We start from the raw sequence: 16,598 nt of genomic DNA, 5'->3' as shown, positions 1-16,598 counted from the left end.
ATTACATTGAGCAGGAAAGACCTCCAGAAGTTCCATGAAACCTGTATGATTCATTGATTTGGTGATGTGTTACTATTTATTATGACACATTAGGATTAACTATGGCATAATGTCTGGCTTCTGAATTAATTCAGGGAAGTCCTACAGCCTCTGCCATGCAAGAGATCAGTCTGGATATCTCCAGTGTTCCCTTCTACCTTGTATATCATCATTGCAGATGGAGTTTGGGTATGATTTGGTGTAGCAATTCTTGGATTAATTTACAGTTAACTATAGCAATACTGGCATGTCACAATTTGATTTGCCCTTACAAACATTGAGCTGATGTGACTATTCCTTTTGTAATGCATACCAAATACTACTAAATCATTATAGAATCATAGAATGGTTAGGGTTGGAAAGGACCCTAAGATCATCGAGTTCCAATCCCCCTGCCATGGAAAGGGACACATCACACTAAACCATACCACCCAAGGCCTCGTCCAACCTGGACTTGAACACTGCCAGGGATGGAGCATTCACAACCTCCTTGGGCAACCTATTCCAGTGCCTCACCACCCTAACAGGAAAGAATTTCCTCCTTATATCCAATCTAAACTTCCCCTGTTTAAGTTTTAACCCATTACCCCTTGTCCTATCACTATAGTCCCTAATGAAGAGTCCCTCCCCAGCATCCCTATAGGCCCCCTTCAGATACTGGAAGGCTGCTATGAGGTCTCCACGCAGCCTTCTCCAGGCTGAACAGCACCAACTTTCTCAGCCTATCTTCATATGGGAGGTGCTCCAGTCCCCTGATCATTCTCGTGGCCCTCCTCTGGACTTGTTCCAACAGATCCATGTCCTTTTTATGTTGAGGACACCAGAACTGCACACAGTACTCCAAGTGAGGTCTCACAAGAGCAGAGTAAAGGGCCAGGATCACCTCCTTTGACCTGCTGGTCGTACTCCTTTTGATGCAGCCCAGGATACGGTTGGCTTTCTGGGCTGCAAGCACACACTGCTGGCTCATGTTCATTTTCTCATCAACCAATACCCCCAAATCCTTCTCCGCAGGGCTGCTCTGAATAATCAAAATGAATTGGTAACATTTACTAGTTTAGGCAACAGTTGCTATTTTCTATTTATATTAAGTCTTTCATTTTAAGTGGTCATGAAGCTTTAAAACCTCTCCAGTAAATAAGTGCCGCTGGGTACCTGTATAGCGCATTTATATAGCAGTGGGGAAAGTTGTTGTAAGCTATCTTTTAGCTCCCTGAACAGCAGAAATATTCTTCTTGGAAAGGTGGTGTGTTTCATGCTACTAGGAAAAGATTTAGCTGTTTTCCTCCATCCAGTCTTGCCCCTGGATGAAGAAAAGAGGTGGAAGTGTTTTCTTGCTCACCTTCTCTCTCATGGGCAATGCATAGTCAGTAATGGGAGAAGTAGTACAGCAAACTACTCTTGTATGCACCTATGAGCAGGTGCCATGTCTTCTGTCTCGGTTTTGGTCAGTCATGGCCATAGTTACAGAATTACATCTACAGCAAAATGACATTCACCACAGATGAAATACAGCAAACTGGAAAGGTGAGCGCAGTGGCTTTTGAACTGTGCAGTGACATGCCGTCATAATTCTTGTCAGAAGTGAAGAAAGACTTTGTGACTCCTCAGGTCAGTTTTCATACTGGCTGTGAGCACATTGCATAGAGCTCTGTTTATGACCAGTGTTTTAATCATAAATCCTATTTTTTGTCTGCACTTCATTTCTAAGATTTGATAGGAGATAGTAGTGAAAAGGGGTATGAGTTCATGGGGTAATATTGCCTCAAAACAGCTAGGCAGCTGATTTGGCTTTCAGAAGAGGGAGCTAGCATGGAGTATTTTTATGCTTTCATTCAGCACTGCACCAGAAGGGAGGTCTACTGATGATGTAAGCTCAGGGTTTGGGTTGCTTTTATGGTCAAATCCTGAGGTAATCAAAATGATTATTCCCTGGGTAAGGAGTGCAACATCTGTGTGTCAGGCAAAGACAGTCCTTGGAAGATTTCTCAGGTATTGTAAGCTCCAAAACTCCTGAGAAGATAAAAAGCTATTTATTTACTCTCTGCTGTGGTAGCAGGTATTGCTGCCTTCCATACTCATGCTGTAAAGGGAGAGCCAGAAGGGAGATTTAATTTAACAATCAAACATTTCTACCATTACCTATTTCATGTCAGAGGAGTTGCTGGTGAAGTACTAATGTCTTGTGTGTAGAGAGTGGGGCTGAGGAAAATGCTGTATGGAGATGGGAGATGGCAGCTTTATGGACCTCTTTGCTTAATGCCATTTGGATTTCCTTCATTGCTAGTGAGGGAAAAGGCATCTTTTCTGTATGTGAAGGCTGGATTTTTCTGCCTGCTGAGAACAGGAAAGCTGCTGAATCTCTTTTAGTAGCCCATCAGGCATAAGGACTTTTAACCGGCTGAATCACTGAGAAGGGAGATAGACATGATGGTTTCAGTCATATGGTGTTTCCACTGTGTTTTCCAAGAGGATGTGTAACTTTCAATGCCTTGTGCACATGAAACTTAGCTCCCACAGGGAAGAGAAGTATTTATCTGATACAGAATTAGAAAAAAGCCCAGAATTAGAAAAACCCAGAATTAGAAAAAACCTCTTTCTTATATTTTTATTCATATAGTTATAGAATGGTTTGGGTTGGAAGGGGCCTTTAACGTCCATCTAATCCTAGTCCCTTGCCACAGACAGGGACACTTTCCACTAGCACATGTTGCTCAAAGCCCGGTCCAGCCTGGCCTTGAACACTGCTGGGGATGGAGCAGCCACAGCTTCTCTGGGCACCCTGTGCCAGTGCCTCACCACCCTCATAGTGAAAAATTCCTTTCTTATATCTAGTCTAAATCTACACTCTTTTAGTTTAGAACCACTACCCCTTTTCCTGTCATTACAGGCCATGATTAAGAAGGGCCTAAACTTTTTCTTGGAGTCCCCTCATGCACTTGTTAAATGCATGCCTTTCTACACGTTTGAATTCAAAAGGGGAGACATGTTCTTATAGTTTGGTATTAAAAAGAAATGTTTACTATTGTACAAACCTAGTGCAGCCTACTGTACACGTCTTCATTCCTGCTGTCATCAAAATATCCTGCAAACTCAGAAGGAAGAGTAGGTAGAAAGCTCACCTCCTGAACTACACACTTTTGTACAGAATTTGTATAGCACTAAGCAAAATCTGAGACTGTCAGAGATGATTGCAGTTTTAGAATTAAATTCCTCTAGTCTATTTCAGGGACATTTTGGATATTACTTTCCAAAACAATTAGAAGTCCTTTCCAAAAAGTAGGGAAGTACCAAATATCTCTAATATTTGAGTGTCTGCTGCTGCAGGCCTGATCAAAATATCCCTGTGAGCCTCTGATACAAAAGGAAAGCTTATAAATTCCGGTTGTGTACCTTTGTCTAAACTCTGGCACCAGAACAAAATGGACATGTGAAAAATCTTGGATATTGTACAGACTAGTCTTTTTGAGAGAATGATGTTTCTGCCATAAGTGACTTGGAAAATTCAAAATAGAATTACATGGATTTCCCATTTGCTTTATTTACCCAGAGATCTCGCATGCATTAATTCAAAACAATAAGTATAGCCTTGGCAGTAGTAGGAAGGAAAATAAAATAAAATAAAATAAAATAAAATATTACTGGAAAGTCAGAGCTTGTCAGGAATGTAAGCCAAAATAAATCACATCTTTATAATATTCTGTCCTGGTTTTGGCTGGGATAGAGTTAATTTTCTTCCTAGTAGCTGGTGCAGTGCTGTGTTTTGGCTTTAGTCTGAGTTTATTTGTTTTAGTTTTTGCTAAATAATGCTTATCTGGGTCAAGGACTTTTCAGTCTCATGCTCTGCCAATGAGGTGGGGCACGGGAAGCCAAGAGGGAACAGAGACAGGACACCTGACCCAAACTAACCAAAGGAGTATTCCATACCACAGCATGTCATGCCTGGTATATAAACTGGGAGGGTCACCTGGAAGGGCCAGATCACTGCTTGGGTCAGGCTGGGTATCAGTCAGTGGGTGGTGAGCAATTGTGGTTGCTGTGCCTCACTTGTGTTTATTGGGGTTTATTCCTCTCTGGTTTTGTTATCTTTCTTTTAATAATAATTATAATAATATTTTATTTAATTTGTGAAACTGTTCTGATCTCTACCCATGGGTTTTACCTTTTTCTGATTCTCCTCCCCATCCCACAAAGGGGTACAGGGGCTGAGCGCATCACTGCATGGTACTTAGTTGCTGGCTGGGGTTAAACCATGACATATTCTTTAGTACAAAATGCTCTAGGGAGCATACAAAGTTTAAAAACCAAATGCCTTTTCCTGGTGATAATTTCATCACAAAATAATAGCATTTTCTTGAAGACTATTTAAAAATAATTCTTTCTAATAACTGAGATAATTGGTGGGTGATCGGTTTTGAGAGCTAATAGTGAAGCAGCTCCTTTGTTACACACAACTAGTCTTGTAAGCACTATTAATTATGTCACATTGCAAAATTCATTCTATTTAAATGGTGAAGTAACATACAAGGAATTAAAAATAGTTCATTTGGAAATGAATATGGTTGTGGTGGGCCTCTGGCAGGTAGAAGATGGAAGAGGAGTAAAACTGTAGAAAAACAGTGTGCTAAAATATCTGTTAATTAAACTGTACTATACTTCCCTAATCTTACAATTTGTCTTATTCTTCCATAGCCCCAGACCATTCGGCAAACTCTTCAAAGGACACTGCAGTATTTTGAGCATCAAGTTATTGGGTAAGTGTTAATGTGAAGTAATGCAAGGTGTGTGGTAATGTTTCGCTCTGTACTTCCCAAGTCACAGCCTTGCGTGCCAAGCTTTCTACTTTTTCTCCCAGATTCTCAGAGCATCAGAGCTCAATGTTTCTTATATGAGGAAAATAGGGAATCTTTTTTGTAAAAGTATAAGATCTATACCGATTTGCTTTTCACAGAGCTGGCTGAGAATGTTGTTTATTCCATGACTTGAGGATCCAAATCAGTGCTTGTCGTACACATACACTGTTAAATACTTCCAGGTTTTTGCAGAAACAGGGCTTAAAGCCACCTCCTAAGAGTTCATTTAGAAAATTAATAGATGACTGAGGAATAAGAAGGTAATAGCAACTAACAGCATGAAAACCTTACAGATTAAAATAATCTCCTTTCAACCTTTTCCTTACCTGCACAATATTGTACTGCCACAGATAACTTGCTTTTCCTAACAGACGGAATAGAATGGCTGTATGTCTGTAGCCATTCAATGACTGTGCCGTATGACAGATGAATGCTGTCCTCTGAATTTAATTACACAGATGTAAGGTTTTGTGGTTTGTTTGTTTTTTGGTTTATTTTCAAGCTACAGTGAGGGTCTTTTTAGCATTTATGACACAGTTTCAGATCTCAGTGCACCGGAGGGAGTTGTCAATTCTGGTTTCTCAATGTTTGGTTAAAATTCTCAGGGAGCCCTAGCTTGGAGGTGATACCTGCAATATTAGTAGCCTGGTGGCACCTGGGGGCAGCGAGGGAGCCCTCTTGGCAGGTAGCTGTGACAGGAGAAGGCAGGGGGAGAAGCCTTCTGGCTGCTAATGTTTTCAGTTGCTGAAGAAATTGCTTCAAGTGTCACATTCGGATACTTCAGAGGATGATGCAGTGCCTTGAGGGAAGCATGTGTGCAATTACAGTGCGGCTTTTTATTTATGGCCACATGTAGCTCAGATGTACTTTTTTTAAATGGACAAACTTTAAAACTGGGGCACTGAAAACCTAGAATTCCTGTGATTTACAGTACACTAAGTTTTGTGAACATCAGTATGAGCTGGTTAAATTAGTATCTGTCTCTAGCGGATGTCCTATATAATAAGATGAAAAAAGCTTTTGGGTTGATATAAAAGCATTCCTGACTCCTGCCCTGAGTGGTGCAGGGGGATGGGGCTTGTGGTCAATCCGTAAGAACTGGTCTCTGCTGCTCCAACCTCATGCTGTTATAGAATAGAATAGTTAGGGTTGGAAAGGACCTTAAGATAATCTGGTTCTACCCCCCTGCCATGGGCAGGGACACTTCACACTAAACCATGTCACCCAAGGCTCTGTCCAACCTGGCCTTGAACACTGCCAGGGATGGAGCATTTACAACTTCTTTGAGCAACCTGTTCCAGTGCCTCACGATACTTACTGTAGAGAACTCTAGGCCCCTGATCATCCTCGTGGCCCTCCTCTGGACTTGTTCCAACAGTTCCATGTCCTTTTTATGTTGAGGACACCAGAACTGCACACAATACTCTAACTGAGGTCTCATGAAAACAGAGTAGAGGGGCAGGATCACCTCCTTCGACCTGCTGGTCACGCTCCTTTCAATGCAGCCCAGGATACGGTTGGCTTTCTGGGCTGTGAGTGCACATCGAAGCTGGCTCATGTTCATCAACCAACACCCCCAAGTCCTTCTCCGCAGGGCTGCTCTGAATCTCTTCTCTGCCCAGCCTGTAGCTGTGCCTGGGATTGCTCTGACCCAGGTGTAGGACCTTGCACTTGGCATGGTTAAACTTCATGAGGCTGGTATCAGTCCACCTCACAAGCGTGTCAAGGTCCCTCTGGATGGCATTCCTTCCCTCCAGCGTATCAACCGAATCACACAGCTTGGTGTCATCGGCAAACTTGCTGAGGGCGCACTCAATCCCACTGTCCATGTCAGCGATGAAGATGTTAAGACCGGTCCCAACACCAATCCCTGAGGGACACCACTCGTTACTGGTCTCCAGCCAGACACTGAGCCATTGACCACAACTCTTTGTGTGCGGCCATCCAGACAGTCCTTTATCCACTGACTGGTCCACCTATGAGATTGATATTTCTCCAACTTAGAAACAAAACTGCTGTTCCCCTGCTCCAGCACAGTCTTTTCAAAGTCTGTAGCTTCCTTCAGGGCACATCCACCTGCTCCACCGTGGATCTCTATGTGCTGCAGCGGCACAGCCTACCTCACCATGGGCTACACCATGGGCTGCAGAGGAATCTCTGCTCGAACGCCCAGAGCACCTCCTCCTCTCCCTCTGCACTGACCAGAGTGTCTGCAGGGATGTTTCTTTCTCACCTCACACCTCCATGAAGTGTTTTGCCCTGTCTTCATTTCCCCAGAGGCAGCGGCTGGCACTGGCTGTGCTCAGCATGGGGCAGCCCACAGGTTTCCTCACAGCAGCCCCTGCAGCCACTCTGCCAGCAGCTGGGCACTGACACCTGGTAACACATAAGTGTTCATCAGATCTGTCCTGGTCAAGATGTAACCATAGAATCATAGAATCATGGGATTTCTTAGCTTGAAAAGGTCTTTGGTATCATTGAGTCCAATTGTTAATCCAGTACTGCCAAGTCCACCACTAAACCATGTCCCAATGTGCCACATCTACACATCTTTTGAATACCTTCAGGGATGGTGACTCAACCACTTCCCTGGGAAGCCTGTTCCAGTGCTTGGCAACCCTTTCAGGGAAGAAATTTTTCCTAATATCTGATCTAAATTTTCCCTGGTGAACTTGAGGGCATTTCCTCTCATCCTATCACTTGTTACTTGGGAGAAGAGGGAGAAGAGACTGACCCCCACCTTGCTACAGCCTCCTTCCAGGTAGTTGTAGAAAGCTCAGCTGTTCCTCATGACATTTGTTCTCCATACCCTTCATCAGCTTCACTTCCCTTCTCTGGACCCACTCCAGCACCTGAATGTCTTCCTTGTAGTGAGGGACCCAGAACTGAACACAAGATTTGAGGTGTGGCGAGGATGCTGTTGGCCTTCACTTGGGCACAAGCTGGCTCATGTTCTTTCAGCTGTTGACCAACACCGCCAGGTCCTTTTCCTCTGGGCAGCTTTTCATCCACTCTTCCCCAGGCCTGTAGCATTGCATGGTCAATTGTTGTGACCCAAGTGCAGGACACAGCACTGAGGCTTGTAGAACCTCCAGATCAGAGGAGAGGAGTGGCTGTGGTGTTATTCATGGAGGTGGTGACACTGGCTGGTGGTGGGGTTGGATGATGACTTTGGGCTCTGGACCAGTTTGGACAGTGTGTCAGGTATGTGGTCTGGCATCACTGGGGACTTGGAAAGCAGAGCTGATCGTGCAGCTTACTGCAGAGTGCACGAGCTCTTACCACTGGGTATTCCGTGTCTAATATGAGCCCACTCTTCCCAGTATACATTAACCCCCGTGGAGAACCATTTTCCCTGTTGGGGGTAATGTGCTGTTCAGCTCTGAAGCCTTTCTAGTCCTTTTCCACAGGTGCTGGCAACCCAGGTGCTGAGACACCAGACATTAACCAGATGAAGAGTAAAATCCTTAAAACTTCTATTCATGATTTAGGAAGTATAAACAAAGTATGAAAGAATAACAAAAATGTTAATAAAATACTTATTAGTCAAGCTTTTCTCTGTGTAATGAGGTAAATCGATTGTATATCTTGCCTAGTGCATTATCACTCTGGTGCAATATTTTCTTCACTTGTATTCCCTCTTCTCTCCTTATTATCATCTCATAAAGCAGGTGATAATGATAACTAAACATAGTTTCAGCTTCTGTTTTGTTTCTGTTGAATTAAGGAAAAACAATCCAGCAAAACCAAGTAAAATATAATAATTTAGATGGCAGCTGCTTTCTTGCTGATTGGACCATTGCTCTGTACCTTTCATCAGTGGTGGGATTCTTTTTAACTTTTTCTCAAGCAGGCTATAACACAAACTTTATTCTTGATAGCAGATTGAGTTGCAGCTTGACATCCTTAATTCTGCTGAGATCTTTTCAGAACTTCATTCATGGAGAAAGCTAAGTTTTATACTTGAAGTGCTAATCTAATGTGGTGTGGAGGATTTATTATTCTTATTAGATACTCACCACTGCCTCACAAACACTTTGCTTAGAGTTTACTGTACAACTTTGTTACACACAAAACCCCAGTCAGAACGATATATACAGGACAGACATGTATAATGCCCTTCCCTCATATGTCAGCCCTTTGGCACTTTCTGTTCTAATGTATTCATTTGCATTACAGATGATATTCCAGATTCTAGTATAATACTTGAAGTACCCAGGCTACTAATGCAGTGTCATCTATGTGTGATAATGCATGAACGGAAGGGAGGAAAGGGAGGAGGAGAGAAAAGAAGCTAAAGTTATCCTTTACCACTGCTTCTGAAAGACATTTGTTGACCTTACATTTGTATAAGGAGACACTATAACTTTTTAACTTTTTTTTTTTCACTAGTTACAGGGATGCAGAGAAGAACTTTCACAATATATCAAACAGATGCTCCTATACAGACTGCTCCGGCAATGAAGAAACTGAAGATGTCTCAGGAATTCTCCAGTGTACAGCAAATGTACTTGGTATGTGCTCTTTTGAGGGACTTTGTTTCCTTTAGCTGAAAGGAAAGTTTAATGACCATCCTAATGAACCAAGGAATTCTTGCTCCAACAAATGTAATTTAGGATGTAGGCAGCTACATAACTGTGCAGTGTTACTACATTTGTTTATATGTATTTTGTGCCTTTGAGACATTCTGGCCTGATACTGCAGTGGAGATCTATTGTGCAATACCCAGTGATTAGAAAAGTTTCAAAGACTTTGAGTCCAAATATACTTGCATCTGTGACAGACTTGCATCTGTGCAGGCCTTGGTCTTGGAGTTATCTGAAGTGGTTTTATAGGGGTTCTGCAGAACCAGAGATACTCTTATCATCTAAGCTTTACTGCTTTTCAGTCAAACTTGTGTTGCTGATACAAATCTACCAAAAAAAGACAAGCAAATAAATAAAAATGCATAGCTTGACACTGAGAACTTAATTTTTGATTGGGGTTGTTTTAAGTATTTCACTTCTATGAAACTGATCATATACTTTGGTTTAGAGTAAACTTTACACACTGAACTTTAACCAGGGGGCGATTGTCTATACTTTACAGGGAACTATGAGGAGAAAAAGCAGTAACTGCTTTTTTTCAAATGGGTAATTCCTGATTTCTTTGTGATAATCATTTGCAGAGTAGCAAAGCTGATGTTACACAGCTCTACTTCCAGGACTGTAACAATTGACAGTAAGTCTTTAAGTGAGGTCTAAGGTATGAAGTGTTCTCATATATTAATTGTATGCAATTATGCCTTTGTGCTAACAGGAAAGTCATACTAACATGGACATGTGGGTTGAGGTATGTTTACCAGTATTACTTGTGTTTCGGCTCAGGCTTGAGGTCAGGTAACCACAGCTCAACTGCTTGCAGCACAGCGGCTGAGCTAGCATAGATGTGTGCCCGCTGCTGTCTGGTGTCCCCTGTGGAGCACTGTCATTTGCTGTCTGCTGCTTTCAAGGAGTTTGCAAATTAAGAGTTGTTCCAGTTGTTTCTCTGTGGGAAAGGCCCTGAGTGTCCTGGTGGCTAGCAAATGGGACATGAGTCAGAGGTGAGTCCTGGTAGCAAAGGTGGCAATAGCAGCCTGGGCTATGTGGACAGTGGCAGAGATACAGTTTGAAGGGATTCATTATCCCCCTCTGCTCAGTACTTGATAGACCACATCTAGATTACTGAGTCTGATATTGGGAGCCCAAAACCCATAGAGAAGTTGATAAACCAGAGGAAGTTTGTTTGAGACCATCAAGCTGTTAGGGACTAATGTACCTGCCCTGTGAGGAGAGGCTGGAGGAGCTGGGCTTGTTCAGCTTGGAGCAAAAATGGTTTTGAAAGGATCTACCAGCAGTCCCCAGTGCCTGTGGGGAAGTCCTCAAGGAGAGAGAGCAGCCCTAAGCTGAAACAGCAGACATTCAGGTGGGGTCTTTTTTCCCATCAGGGAAGTCAGGGAGAGGCACAGTTTGCCCAGAGAAGCAACCTCTGCGTGGTCTCTGTCCTTGGAGGTTTCAAACCCCGACTGGGTAAAGCCATGAACAACCTGGCCTGAACGACCAGGCAACTCAACTTGAAAGCCTCTCTGATTTTGGCCCAGCTAACACGAAGCAGCTGTTCATACCACAGTGACATTTTTTGCTAATTGAGTACTAGGCTTTTCTTTCTAAACTTTTATACAGCACTTAAAACACTTGGGGCTGTATTTTTTGTAATGTTAAAACCCTCTTTGCTCTTCCATTTGAGGTTTTGGTAGGCTGCTGAAGTCGGGGTGGATGGCATGAAATATGGCATTCTGCTTCAATAAAGGTTTCCTTTCAGCTGGTAATATACAATACAAGCATGATAATTTTATGGGATTATGCAGTTAGAGAGACTTTCTTCAACAGGAGGCACGACTCTGATATCAGATGTTGTATGGTAATTAAAGGTATGATTTACCTTTCATGTCAGGGGAATATGGTAAGGTGATATTCTTCGGTCTGGACCATTGTATCCTGCTGACTTCAAAATCCTTCTGGAGGTATATGCATTGCATGTCTGTCTTTTCTGTCTTGTACTGTTAAACAGACTTGGCACGCTCTGTGAAACAGCTAACACGTTCTACTTGAGAGATCACTGTGTTTCACTGACATTCAAAATGCCTTGGGTTTTTCTTTTGGTGTCAGGTGCTGTGTTCTGCAAGATGCTAGGTGCTGTCAGGGAGGTTCTGACTGCCTTTAGCTGCAGCTGGGAAGAGACGGTACTTGGCACATTTGGTCATGGAGAGAATTTAGAACAAATTAAATTGTAAATACACCCAATATTAGTTGCCATATTTTTTGTTTGCATTTTAAAATAATTGAATGATAATGCTCAGAAAAAAATGCTATGATTGATAAGGGAGGACTCATGAAAGCAAAGACTTTTCATGTTATCATTTGCATATTAATATTATTACAAAAATTCAATTATTCAGTACCTATTTCACCATGATACAAAATATGTGTCCTAGAGTTATGAATATTTTTTTCATCTTCAGACTGCTTTTAAATCAATGTGTTAGTCTTGGCCCTATAGCATGGCTGACTAATGTACAGACTGCTTTTTTCAGTGTTATCCATGCAGTGCATGTGTGTCAGGCAGACCAGACCATTGGGATCACAGTGTAGGGATAACGTCTGGAGGATAGTGTCTTGGGGAATTTTTAAAGTCAACTTTGCTGAAAATAAGTTTGCAGAGACTTACTCTTGGGAAAGCTTACCTTTTCAATACGAAATTTTGGTTCATAGCAAAAAGTAGGTAAAATCAATGTGACCAAAATACTGAGACAATTTAAAAGCAGTACTTTTTTCCTTCTCCTTATCTGGGAAAAAAGCACACAGGAATGAGCAGTAAAACCAGCTTCTTAATTTTAATGGCACCTCCTGTCACAACAGGTAAATGATTAATGGAGGCTGTGTAATTAATTCTCCCATACACAGCTATTTTTCTGGTTGTATAAGAGTTAGTGGGAGCTGCTTCTATGCAAAAGGATGTAACCAGTCGGCTGTGTACCCAGAGCAATTGGCACTGCTAAGACAGGAGACAAGAATGAATCTGACTGTGATGGAGGCTAGAGAAACTGTTGAACCAAATCTGGCTCTCAGGTTTATTTATATGAATGGTACCAAGGACTTGCTGTCTGGGGCTGGAAGAAAGTCTTTTCTTAAAGGTGATTGGAAGCAACTTCCTGCTCTCTTACCTTAGATAATGCCAACATGATTTACCTCTCCTGACCCTCTAACTGACTCTAAAATAGTCATTTGCATTCCTTATTCATCTGAAGACAGCAAATGCTGAGATCATTAGTAAGCTTGGAAAATTGTGAGCAGATGCTTCACCGCATGGTTCTGGTGCTTACACTGCTCACAGGAAAGTGCTGACTGCAAGCTGTATGCTCAGCTCAATGCATGTGTTTTATCATGTATGAATACTGGAATTTTCCTCCTGTCAAATCGTCACTAAAGTGTGACACTGTCTTCCTGAAGTGGGAGGACCTGATTCCCTTGTCTCCTTGCTGAGTTGTTCTGCTGAGTTGCTCCTGCTACAAGTCTAGACACCAGCAGAACTCTTCCTGCTTTGATTCACTGTGATTAAGGGAGCCACGTCCATCATGTTCACCTGCTGTAAACCATGTCTGATACCAGATCAATAACACAGCTTTCCTTTGCAGTGACAGCTTCTGGGGCTGGAATATTTAATTTAACTTTGTATCCTTTCCATTATATAGTCCAGACAGCTTTATGATGGACTCAGTTTTCTTGGTGCATACACACTTTTACAATGTCTTTCATAAGCTTATAGAATAATAGAGCTATGGGATTTTTTTAGTTTGGAAAGGATCTTTAAGATCATTGAGTCCAGCTGTTGATCCAGCAGTGCCAAGTCCACCACTAAACCATGTTCCAAAGTGTCACATCTACACATCTTTTGAATGCCTCCAGGGATGGGTACTCAACCACTTCCCTGGGAAGCCTGTTCCAGTGCTTCCAATGCTTCCCCTTTCAGACAAGAAATTTTTCCTAATATGCAATCTAAATTTTCCCTGGTGAACTTGAGGGCGTTTCTTCTCATCCTGTCGCTTGCTACTTGGGAGAAAAGACTGAACCCCCACCTTGCAACAAATTCCTTTTAAGTAGTTTTACAGAGTGATAAGGTCCTTCTAAGCCTCCTTTTCTCCAGGCAAAACAACCCTGGTTCCCTCAGCTGTCCCTCATCACACCTGTGCTTCAGACCCTTTATCAGCTTCATTGCCCTTCTTTGGACCCGCTGAAGCACTTCAGTATCTTTCTTGGAGTGAGGAGCCCAGAACTGAACACAGTATTCCAAGTGTGGCCTCACCAGTGCCAAGTACAGGGGGACGATCACTTCCCTCGTCCTATCATCCAAAGGAAAAGCACATGAAATTATACTGAAGTTGAAAAAAAGAGAAATCTGTTTCTACAGGGAGTCTTTATGAAGTTCCTAGTTGGAAATAAAGTATTTCAAAGACTAAATGCTGGCTGTTTTTATCCTGTTGGTACATATACTGCTTTTAGCTGGCTCACTAAGCTGTGTTCAGAGCAGATTGTTGGTGTTAGTTTGGTCTGAATTTAGATATAATGATAAAAAAAAAAATCCGATGATGAAGTATATTATTTTGATGACTACCATATTTCTCCAAATAACTATAAATTTATAATGAGGTATGTTAGAGAGAAAGATAGTATCTGAAGAGACTTCTTATTTGACCTTGGAAAGTTTTTATTCTTTCTGTGCCTCAATTTCCTATCTGCATAATGGAGATAACTTTTTTTTTTGGTTGTTAATCTTTTAAAACATGTCAGTTGTATTCAGATTTTAACCTTCTCAAAGGGAAGGTGTTTTTGTACCATTTGTACATTCAGCATTTTGAGCAATGGCAGGAAAATCCTGTTTGGGACTGCTTTTGTCCCCATATTTTGAAATTATTTGACTTCAAGTAATAATAGACTTAATTACAGGTAGTCAGAATATAGGAGAAAACTTCCAGTTAGCTGCACGTTAAAACTTTGGCAAGAGGAAAATAAGAATGCAAACTTTTTCTGTTAGTAATTCCTACTGTAAGGAATTTATTTTGTGATGTAAAGCCTTCATGACCTGTCTCCTGCTTATCTTTTGGTCAGATATTCCAAGCAGGTCTGTGCTACTGAGCTTTATGAAGCAATCTGTTCTTTCATCTGCCATTGCTTCAAGTGCCCAGTTTCCATTTTTCAAACCCACTGATACTTCTGATATATGAAATTTTGCTTCTCCCATCCCAAATGCACAAACTAGATAAAAACTCTACAGCCTTCACTTCCCCTCCTCCAAACCTTCTTTTAAAACACAGCACACAATTAATGTGTCCTTTATGGACATGAAGTATTTTTCACACTCTTATTTCAATCCTTCACAGAAAAAGAGAAAGGGAGTTTCATGAAGGGAGTTACCTGTTTTCCTTTGCATGGAACCAGTATTTCCTTTGGAGCCTTTTTGCATCTTGATAAGGAACTCTATGATCTGTTATAACTTTACCAATAAAACTAATGAAAAGTCGCCTAAATTCATAAATGTCTATAAAAAAAATCTGTTATGTAAAACTTGCAAAGCAGAGATAGGTGCTTGTACATAACCTTGGACCATATGGAAGAAATGTTGTCTTTGAAAGCTTACTTGTATATTAGACTACAATATCTAAATTGCATGTACTGCAGCACCATGCTATATATACTGCATAAATAATGCTTACAAAACGTTGGGCACACAGCCCAAAGTTGCAAATGCACTTATACCAAATAGTTGTTTCAACAAGGAGGAGAAATAATTGCACCTATCTGACTTTCCATTGCTTAAGATATGGAGAAACATTCTCTTTCATTTTTTATTCAAGAAATTAACTTGTACAACAAAATTCTTTTTCATCTGTGATATCGGGTCCTAAAATCTTACTACACTTATCTGGTTTTCCTTAAAAATGCACAACATGCATCAGTGGCTAAGTCAGCTCTGCCTGGTGCTCAGATGTATTGTAAGAAATTTTTCTGTTAGGCTTTCTTAACTTACAGGTTAATAATAGTGCTAGTCCTCTTGATTTTGCTTCTGAGACTGGTGTGAGGACTTTGCTTCTTTGTCATTTCTAAGTGAATGTCTTTCCATTTGGAGGATGATATGGCACAGTAGCTAGGATTCCTGAATATCCCGGTAAAAAGTTATGTGGAATCCCAGCCTAGAGCCCTGTCCTGTCAGGGAGATCGATCATGTCTCTGGATTCAGCCTCCCCAGGACACTGAGGAGAAGGTGGAATCCATCACTGGTGTAGAGGTTTAGAGACCTCTTAATCTGGGTGACATTAGCTTGTCACCAGCAAAGAAGTTATGTGCTATAGGCTACTTCATATAGAGCAAAGTAATTCATGCCTAAATGTATCTTGCAGGGCTGTTCCACAACTGTATGTCATGAAAGTAAGAAAATCTCAGCTTCTACTCATGTTGTATAGTTAAAAAGGAACAAATTTGCGATCATTCTAGTAAGGATTAAATAGTAATACCACATCACTGATGAGAAATACTACAATTTAAGAGGCAGGATATATGTTGAAAAGGAGAAGCCAGGACAGATCTTAGACTACAATGAGATTAGACCAGGTGATACAACTGAAAAAGATGGACAAGGGTTTGGAACTCTGACTGTTCAGCAAGTGTCTGAAACTCTATATAAATGCTTATATATTGAAGGTATGTAAATTACTATCACTTTCCTTTTCCTTTAAGCTAAGAACTGCAGATAGTCATTAGGACGCAACTAATTTAGGATACATGGCCTGATTTATAATTAAAGTTGTTGGTTTACAAATGGCATAAAAGGAAATGTTACATGGCCCAGAGGACTTGCAATACTAATGGAATTTAATAATACTTGAAACTCTATCCTGGGGAGTCTAAGCTATACACACAGGACTCCTATTATTTAGCAGATGTTACAGTGCACTGACAATGTAAGAGTAATCTAAACAAAAATAACATAATTCATGTGATTTGAAATCTAAATTAGAATAGGACAAATGTTTATACCAAGTGGCCTTTGACATCCACTCTTCTCATATTGGAGCTATTTACTGCTAGAAAGCAAATGAGCTACCAGTAGATAGTCACCAGTTTGAAGTTACAA

The 16,598-nt window shown here is 41.3% G+C and overlaps 1 protein-coding gene across 1 annotated transcript in view; it reads left to right on the top strand.

Annotated features, from left to right (window-relative positions):
* The window catches only part of GUCY1A2 (guanylate cyclase 1 soluble subunit alpha 2), a 143,397-nt gene that overhangs the window by 10,201 nt on the left and 116,598 nt on the right, over window positions 1-16,598 (top strand). The window contains exons 2-3 of the mRNA XM_061374456.1: window positions 4,732-4,793; window positions 9,285-9,406. Of these exons, the coding sequence (XP_061230440.1) occupies window positions 4,732-4,793; window positions 9,285-9,406 (184 nt within the window). The remainder of the gene's footprint in view (window positions 1-4,731; window positions 4,794-9,284; window positions 9,407-16,598) is intronic.

Source organism: Neopsephotus bourkii, unplaced genomic scaffold, assembly GCF_033783945.1.
Source record: "Neopsephotus bourkii isolate Nb327-2 ecotype Australia unplaced genomic scaffold, CSIRO-AGI_Nbou_v1 NB_1638, whole genome shotgun sequence".
Lineage (NCBI taxonomy): Eukaryota > Metazoa > Chordata > Aves > Psittaciformes > Psittacidae > Neopsephotus > Neopsephotus bourkii.
The sequence above is the reverse complement of the archived record's forward strand: the minus strand, read 5'-3'. Positions and strand labels throughout refer to the sequence as shown.